Here is an 8,903-nt window from a genome sequence, read left to right as displayed (position 1 = left end):
CTATTTTGCTCCAGAAAATGTGAATGTGCTTTGGAACGGCAGATGAAGGGTCAGAAGTTCAAGGTCCTTTCATCTTTCCGAGTGACTGCACTGTGTCTGTGGTATGAGGAGACTGACTGGTGTTCCCCACAGGAAGGTGAAGGTCGGTCTGATCCCACTGGTCCAGAAGGGACATGGAGGTCCCTCACGCCCCAGGGATGGAGGGTGGGCGGGACTTCAGCCAGGGCTGGCCCCAGGCTGCGGGACACCACAGAACTTCCCAAGGTCTCAGGAGTGGCTTGAGTCTTGCTGTTGGGACCTCCTAAGAAGGGAAGTGACTGGCATGCTGACACAGACCTGGAGAGTGGGTTGCCTTTGTGTGGGTTTAATTGCACGTTTCTTTTTGGGGAGAACTTAAATATGTGCTGGCATTATACAGAAAATCTTAGCAATGGGACTGACGACAATTATGGTTTTTGTCTGGTCAGAGCCAGTGTGGGAGCTCACAGCTCCTGCAGGTGAACGGGGCCCATGCTGCAGTTTTCTGATGCCACAGCGGAGCCTCCCAGGTAACGTCAGAGGGAGGGTGAGCCCCATCAGCTGTGTGCCACACCCACCCGGCCCTCCCCATCTCCCCCAGGGGACTGGAGGCAGAGGAACCAACACAAGCATGCGGGTGCTCCTGCTGCGCCGTAGGTAATGAAGTCCTTTGTCTCAGATCCAGGAGTCTCGTGTCTTCCGCCAGCATCCAGGAAACAGCCAACCCCAGGCCCAGCCAATCACGGTAGCCCACTCCCCATGGCCAGCCATGGGTACAGGGGCTGTCATGGGAGCCAGATCTGGACCATGGGACCTGACAGGACTCATGCTGGGGACTTCTGAGAAGGATTTTCCCACCAACAGGAGGGAGACACCCAAGGAGGGACCTCTGCCTTCTCCTTCCTGCGCTTGAGTGCTGTTTTTGAGATGACGCGAAGCTCGGTGCTATTGTGGCCCCTTGGGACGACCCAGAGAGACATCGCCAACCCTTCAAGACGGGAAATAAAAGTGGACAGAGCCTGTGTGACGTGGCCAAGCTGCTGAAGCCACCCTGGGAGGGCCTGCCTCAAATACTGAAGCCCGCCAGGCCACAGTCTGATCCTCCCCACCTAGAAACAAGCTAACTCCCAGCTCTCTGGAGGAGGCTGCCAGGCTGGGACTCTTGGAACAGGATAGGCGGTGCCTGGTTCCCCAGGTGATGGTGGAGCTGGGGCCCAGCATGCCACAGTGAGCAGCGAGGCTGGTGCCTGGACCGCTCACAGTGAGCAGCGAGGCCTGGCGCCTGGACCGCCCTGCGTCCGGGCATGAGACACACACAGGGGACTCAGGTTAGCATCTCAGATCCGGTGGGGCGAGCTCCCTGGGCTTCTGGAAATGAGGTTCTCTTTGGCCAGGACGGCTCAGGTTGGGAGAAGGGCACGTCCCACTCTGGGGCATCGGCACGGATCACCATCCATGACAGCTGTTACCATATCCGGGTTTTCCCCTCCACCCTTGATTGACTCTCTTGTCCAGAGGTCTGAGGAGAGGAGGCCTGAGAAGGCGGCATCTGACTGTGCCTGGGAGGAGGGGCTGCAGGGCAGAAAGGCCCCTGGAGATGGCAGAAGTGAGGGAGACCCTCGGGAGGGGCGTAGTGCTGGGAAACACCCCTTGTCAGGACCTTGACCCACGCTGCCCAGTTCCTCTTCCACCACCGCCCTCCAGCCACCACATCTTCACTCTCCTTCCCGCTGACTCATGAACGCCCTCAAGTGGAGTGTCCACCCCGCAGTGTACGGACACTGTTCTGTGAAGTCACCAGCAGCCTCCTGCTTGACCTGACGGGCGTCTGTCCACCCCACGCTGAGCACCCGCCCCCTCCCACTTAGCCGTCCACCCCCCTTCCTGTGAGCTGCCACTCCAGCCACCCACGGCCCTTCCAGCTTCCTTTGCTGCTTCAGCACCAACCCCATCATGCTGCTTCCCACTTAGAACAGGGTTGGTGGGGGTCCAGCTGCTCTTGGAGCCCAAACCCAAGCCACTGCCCCGCCTGGCCTGCCGGCCCGGCGCCCACCATACTTCCAGGCCCCAACTCCCCCAGGCCTCCCTCTCCCAACCCCAGGCATTGGCTCCAACTGCCCACCTGAAGATGGTCTCCCTGGTCCTCGCGCAGGAACCCCCCCTGCCAGTGCCCCCCAGTCTGGCCGCCCCACTGTCCCCCTCCCACGTGCACAGGGACGGCCTCTGCCTGGGCTCAGCCTCAGGGCCCACGTGGGGCAGGTGCGCAGCCGAGAGTCCCTCAGGGCCTGTGAGCCGATGCCAGAGGTAATGAAGGACAAGGGGACCAGCTGGCTTCCCTGTCACCTCTGGCCACCACAGGCCACCGCAGGAAGCCAGTGAAGGGCAGGGTGGAAGGTGATCAGGTCCCCACTCCATTCCCAAGGCAGCCTCCAGAGGGCAGACACCTTGGGCCACAAGGTCGACCAAGGTCCAGTTTCCCAGCCCTGCAGAGGCCCGAGCGGTGCTCCAGGTCACAGCAACAGTGGGCCAGCCGCGGGCCGCACGGGAGCAGGGGGCCCCTGTATCCTCAACGTCTGTTCAGATGCCCTCAGAGACACAGCGGGAGGGGCACATGGGCCATTAAACCATGTCAAGACAGGGAGGGCCAGGCTCTCTGGCGTGGGAGGCCGGGGCAGGCTGGTGGAGGCAGAGGGGGGAGGCCATGACCAGCGCTGAGGGTGGCTCGGAGTCTGGGGTGTACCCAGGGCTCTGTGAGCCCCGAGGTCCTCTTCTCTGACCAAGCCAAGCTCAGGGACACCAGTTCCTAACTCTGACATTGGGAGATGGGGCCTCAGGGCAAAGCTGACCCCTCAAGGGCGAGCAAGGGGGTCCTCTGGGAAGAGGCCAGGAGGGGAAGCGTCTTAACAGGCCGTCAGGAGCTGAGGCAGGACAGAGCCCCTCTGACCCCACTCTCCCAGCCGTCCATCTCCAGGGACATGCCCAGAGGGACCAGGCAGGGACAGCACAGCTGCCCGGGCCTTGGGGCGGGGGTGGGGGATACAGGCTTCCCACAGGCCTCACTCACCGTCCCCTCCCCAGGCCACAGCCTCCCCAGACCGTGCCCACTCCCCACCCCTGGCTGCAGACCCTCGGAGCCCCTCGGAGCCCCTCCCACTCGCCACCTGTGCAGCCTTTCCCAGCTGCTCCCTGTCCCCCTGCCCCTGCCCTCCCGCCTCCACTTGCCAGGGGCTGCACCCAGGGGCGTCTGCCTGCTCCCCTCACGGGCTCCCCGCTGCCCACAGAGGGGCCACTGAGAACAAGGAGGGTGGGTGGGGCTGGGGGCAGCTCAGAGCTGTGGGGTCGGTAGGAAGGGGGCTTAGGGAGGACCCCCTGGGCGCTGCCATCTCCCGCCCTTCTGGGAGCTGCTGGTTATGGGCACATGGGTCGGGCGGCAGGGAGGGCAGGCCTTGCCATCCGGAAGCGCACGTGAATGCGGGGAGCACGAGCTGGCACGCCCCGGGGCTCCACAACGCCACGCGTGCCACCTGAGGAATGTGTGTAAGCACCACCCAATCGTCGTGCAAGGCGTCCTCAGCCACGTCAACAGCCTCATAACGCGGGGGCAAAGGCTCCCTCTCCGATGCTACAGACACGTCCTGGGCCGGGTGGGTGGCCAGGCTCACATCACAAGTGCAGGGGCCCAGGCGGGAGACCACCCGCAGATGGACTTCAGTGTCATGTGCTCTCTGCCACAGACCAGCCGGCCGAAGGTGTCCACTCTGCCCACCAGGGCTCCGCGGGTGTTGGGCCAGGCTCCATGCTCCTGGCCTAGACTGCAGCGTCTGCCGCTTAGCAAAGCCAGGGCCTAATCCCACCTGGCTTCTGGGTGTCCTGAGCTGTGGGAGCCCTGGGCACCGGAGGAGAGAACCAGGGGCTCGGGGGCACTTCTGGGTGTGAAGTGTGGGGTCAGGGACATGGGACCAGCACCCGTGGGTAGGGATAGGGTTAAGGTACTCTAGGAAGAGCAGAGTCAGAATTATGGGATCTCTGGAGGCGGGGACAGTGGCGTTGGAGGGGCAGTGTCTCTGGGACAGGGCAGCAATGGTCCCCCACCCAGGAGCTCCCCAGAGGCGGAGGCCGGGGTGGACTAGCCCAGCCCCCCTGCCTCACTCACTCACACCCGCCCTCCCGCCTCCTTCTCCCTCGCTGTCAGAATAGACGCATCAAACAGGCAGAGCAGTGTGACTTTGGGTACAAAACTGTAAACACGAGTCTTTAAAATGAGAGGCCTCCTTGGCCCCAGACTCTGAGCCAGAGGCCCCCACCAAGGGACCCCAAGGGACCAGACCTCCGCCCACTCTGGCCTCCCTTCACACCCAGGCCCCCAGAAGGCAGGGACGGGGCCCCTTCGGCTCCGGCCCAGGCCGCACACAGTGGCCCACGCGCTGGGGTGGGCTGGCCAAGCGGGAGCTGAGGGTCCGTGGTCTGAGGGATCCCTGAGATGAAAAGCGGCCGCGGGCCCCGGCACAGGTGCTCACCGCACCTGGCCCCGTGGGGAGCCCGCCCCCACCCCATCCCAAGCAAAACGAGCGCCCCTCCGGCCCCCGCGTCCCCGCGCCCCGGTGGGGGGGGGCCTCCCCGGGGGCAGCGCGGACCCTGTCACGTGTCCAGGGCTTCGCGCGTGGGCGAGGGCCCGTGGGGGCGGCCCGGCGGGCCGTGCAGCGGCGGGGGTGGCGGCACCGAGTTGCGCTGGGGGGGCGGCGGCTGCAGCTCCAGCGAGAGGGCGGGTGGCGGGAAGTCGCGCACCTGGCGGCGGTACTCCAGGAAGGTACAGGCCTTGGTGGCGAGCGCCACCACGTTCTTGCCGACGAAGATGGCCGAGACGCGGCTGTCGCGGAAGAGCGCCATGTTGGCGGCGCGCGCCAGCACGGCCACCACGTTGACGGTGGCGAGGCTGAGCACCGGGTACAGCATCATCTTCTGCGGCGCGATGTGCTCGCCCTGCATGCTGACCTCACTGAGCGCCACGCACGGCAGCACCAGCAGCAGCATGTAGCAGTAGAAGAAGGTGAGGCCCTCGGCCCACAGCGGCAGCCCGGTGCGCGGCGGCTCCCACAGGTTGGCCTGCATGTCCAGCAGGTCCAGCAGGTCCAGCGCCACCCAGAAGAGGCGGCCGCGCAGGTCCTCGCGCTTGCGGAAGGTGCGTACGTACTCCATGCGGTCGAGGGCCACCAGCAGCAGGAAGAGGCCGGGCACGCACACCGACAGCAGCAGCGTCAGCGCCTTGCGCGCCACCGGGTCGGCCGCGCCGCGCCGCGCCGCCTTGTAGTTCTGGAAGATGAAGTAGAGCTTGATCTCCAGCACGAAGATGTAGAGGAACCACAGGATCATGGCGTAGCCGCGCTTGGCCGTGCGCACCTCGGCGCCCACCCACACGGCCACGTAGCGCAGCACCAGCAGGAAGCACACGTCTCCCACCAGCACGATGATGCACACGCCGATCTTGCGCGGGCCCTGATTCTGCTCCACCAGGTACGCGTCCATGACGGCCATGCTGCCCATGATCACCAGCGTGGTCAGGCACACGTGGCGCCGGTCCGGGGGCGGCAGCACCATGGTGGGCCGCCGGGGCCCCGGCCTGGGCGCGCGCGGCCCCCACGCGAGGCGGGACGAGGCCCTGCGGCGGCGGCACTCAGCCCGTGGGCATGGCGCAGCGCTGGGCCTGTCCAGCTGCCTCGAGGGCACCACCGCTCCCAGCCGGCGAGTTCAGGAACCTGGGGAGACCAGAGGAGGCACAGTGAGGGTGTGGCCCGGGGGCGGCTCCCATGACCCCCGCGATGTGCTTCCTGAGCGAGGCGCTGTCCCCGCGCGCGGGGCGCGAGGCCTCTGTCGCACGCACGCGCCCATGCGCGCCCGGGGGGATCGGGAGTCGGGAGCGGGGCCTCCAGGGGGCGCTGCAGCCTCACCTGAGACGCGAGACCTCATTCCCGCCACCGCCAGGAAGGAAATGGAACGGAAGTGGTTTCTCCCCGCCGCGCGCGTCCCCGGGCCCCCAGTGGTTTGTCCCTCTGAGCCCACGCCGCCGTCCCTCCGGCTCTGACGGCCGGGCCACACGCCCGGGCTGCTGGCCTGAGGCCGTTCCCGCGGCGCCTCGGGCATCCTCTCTCCCCCAGGGCCTCACTCGGGGGCGGAGAGGCGGCCCGCGCCCTCCACTCTGCGCGCTCAGGGAGTGCCGGCGGCCCGCGGATGCCCAGGCCCCATCCCGGGAGCCGGGGCTCTGGGCGGGTTTTCTGATCCAGGACTGAGTGTCATGCAAGTCCTGAGTATTCCATCCCACAAGCCCCTCCATGCCTCCCACCCCTGCCTTGCAACCCCACCAGCCCTCCTCCCTGCGGACTCAGTGTCTCCTCTGGTCCACCCTCCACAGGCTGTGTGGACCATTCTCTGCCCTACTCCCACCCTGGCTCCCCATTGCCTTCGGAAGCTCCAGTCCTGGCTTCAGCGCCTGCCGTGTACACTCCCCCCCACCTGTTCTGCTCACTGTGAGGGGTGGTTCCCCTGCCGCTCCCTCCCTCCCTTGCACCTTAAGGGCGATCTCAGGAAGCCCGCCCTCCTCTGTTACGAGTACCTGGGTCCCCTTTGGGCCCCGCACTCCCCTGGACCTCTCTCATGCCCCTGGCACTGGTTGTCATGGCTGTGCTGGTTGGAGTCCCACACCAGACTGCGGGCCCCCACACCCTGGTTCACACTGGGGCACGATGGAGGCCCGCACGCCCTCACCCACCTGAAAGTCACTCGCGTTTCACTCCCGGCCAGTCCCCCGCCCCGCCCCCCATCACCCCGGGCCCCGGGCTCTGTTTACTGCCCTGTCTAGACAAGGACATAAAATTTAATGTCACCCGTGACCATGGAGTGAGTGCTCAGCCTGCCCCTGGTGACACCGCAGGCCCCACTGACCCAGGAAGGAGCCCTCCTCCAAATCCGCGCCCCCAGCCCTGCCCTCATCCCACTTGCTGCCCCACCCAGCACCCGCCTCCCAGGGGTCCCCGCAGTCACACACAGGACCCCCGAGCTCCCTGAGCTGGGACACCTCCGGGAGACCGTGCGTGGGGGGTCATGGCCTATGCCCCTGCCTCCACCCACACTCACCGTTCTCACCCCCAATGGGTGGACAGGCTTCACCCAGTTAGACCCCCCACAATCCAGGCCTCCCGTGGCTGCGGCGGTGGCCTGGGAATTTCCTTCCTCCCGGCCCGTTGGCCAGGCCAAATAGCCAAATAGCCGCCGCATCGATAACCCTTTCCTCCCCATCCACTCCACGGCGCTCTCGCTCCCTCAGTCACTCATCAAACCTGGGCTGAGGGCTGGGGGTGCTGGGACAGACCCCATCCCGACGGAGCTCAGAGAGGGAGCCCCAGCCCCTGCCCCAGAAAGCCAGAGCCAGTGCCTGACCACCCCTCCCCCACATGCTAGCCAGGCCTCTCCCTCGGACTGGCCCCAGGCCCTCCTGCCCTGGCTGTCCAGCGCCGGTCCTGGTGCCCCCCACAGTCCCACTGCCCGGACCTCACAGACACTAGAGCCTCCAGGCCCCTCGCTGCCCGCCCCCTCTCCGGTGCCTCGCATGGGCCCCCACCCTAGAACTACCCCTCAGTGCCTAGAGAGGAGGGGCAGAGAGAGAGAAAGGGGCCGCACCCCCCAACCCCACCGAACAGAGGACGGTGCAGGGGTTGGGCCGCTCCCAGCAGCTGCGTCTCTGCTCCTCCGCCCCCACCGCCGGCTCCCGGCGGCCTGGTTCAGTCGCCCTACCGGCCCAGGCCTCCCCCCGGCAGCGCCGCCCCCGCACCCCACTGCCCCTGCGCCCGAGGAGATGGGGGTCGCCCGAGCCAGGCCTCCCGCTCCGCCCCGCTCGGCCCAGCCCGCGCCTACCCGCCGCCGGCCAGATGCTGCGCCGCGCCCGGCCGGCCCGCCGAGCCTATGCTCCCGGCCGAGGCCGCGCTCCGCTCCGCTCCGCCTCCCCTCCGCGCGCCCCCCGCCCGCCCGCGGCCCCGCCCCCCGCCCCACGCTCCCCGCCGCCCGCGGGCTGGGGGTCCCGGCGCCCCCGCCCTCGGCAGCGCCGGTTGCCACGGCGACAGTGCTGCGCGGGAGCAGCGCCCGGGACCCGCGGCACTGGGCAGCCGGATGCCCCCAGGGTCCACGCGCAGACCCCCGGGACGTCTCCTCTGCGCCCCTCCTCACCCCACAGCCGGAGAATCGCGCGCGGGCGCCTCAGTCCCGCTGACGCCCTGGAATTCTGCTGTGGCCCCCACCCAGGCCGCCCACCAGGGTGACCCCACTTTCCCGCGACAGGCAGCCTGCGAGACCGCTGGCTCTCTGCAGGTGACCCACGGGACTGGGGCGTGGCCCATGGGAACAGAACCAGGAGCGCGGTGCGGGCCTCGGTGCCGCGTCCCAGCGAGGACCCTGGGTCCTGGATGTCCGCAGCCTTCTGGGCTGTTTTCTGACGGGGACAGGAGCAGTAGGCGGCCCGGTCCTCTCCTCCACCCGTCCAGGGGGCACGCTAAGATCTGGAGATTCAGTCCCCACCCCCACCCTGTCCTCCCTGAGCCTGCCACTTACATCCCAGCCTTTCCACCCGTAAGACAGAGGAGGGGAGCGCACCTACTGCCTGCCTGCTTCGTCCCCAAAGCTGCTCCCACTTATCTCTAACAGAGGAAGAGACCCACGGTCAGAGAGGTGAAGGGACACCCAGAATCCCACTTGCACCCAGGTCTACTTACCCTGAGGTCCTGAGCAGGTGCCTGGGTCCACACAGGTGGCTGAGTCTGCAGGTGCTCGCATCCTGGGTCTGTGCAGGTGGCCAGGTTGTGCAGGTGTCCCCATCTGCCACCCTCCCACAATGCTGAGGG

General features: G+C 67.0%; 1 protein-coding gene across 2 annotated transcripts; it reads right to left on the bottom strand.

The window, feature by feature from the left end:
- Positions 1-4,243: 4,243 nt before the first annotated feature.
- TMEM121 (transmembrane protein 121) lies at positions 4,244-8,013 on the bottom strand. 2 transcript variants are annotated; one of them, XM_023628518.2, is made up of 2 exons: positions 7,924-8,013; positions 4,244-5,771 (listed from the first exon to the last, which is right to left on the bottom strand). In XM_023628518.2, the coding sequence occupies exon 2, from the start codon at positions 5,611-5,613 to the stop codon at positions 4,657-4,659; it is 957 nt and encodes a 318-aa protein (XP_023484286.2). In that variant the 5' UTR covers positions 5,614-5,771; positions 7,924-8,013; the 3' UTR covers positions 4,244-4,656. The 2 variants fall into 2 exon arrangements, with proteins under 2 accessions (XP_023484286.2, XP_070105476.1); XM_070249375.1 differs by lacking the exon at positions 7,924-8,013 and adding an exon at positions 5,964-6,825.
- Between the last annotated feature and the right edge of the window lie 890 nt (positions 8,014-8,903).

The sequence above is a fragment of the Equus caballus genome, chromosome 24 (genome assembly GCF_041296265.1).
Source record: "Equus caballus isolate H_3958 breed thoroughbred chromosome 24, TB-T2T, whole genome shotgun sequence".
NCBI classification, from domain to species: domain Eukaryota; kingdom Metazoa; phylum Chordata; class Mammalia; order Perissodactyla; family Equidae; genus Equus; species Equus caballus.
This window is presented reverse-complemented; position numbering and strand designations above follow the sequence as displayed.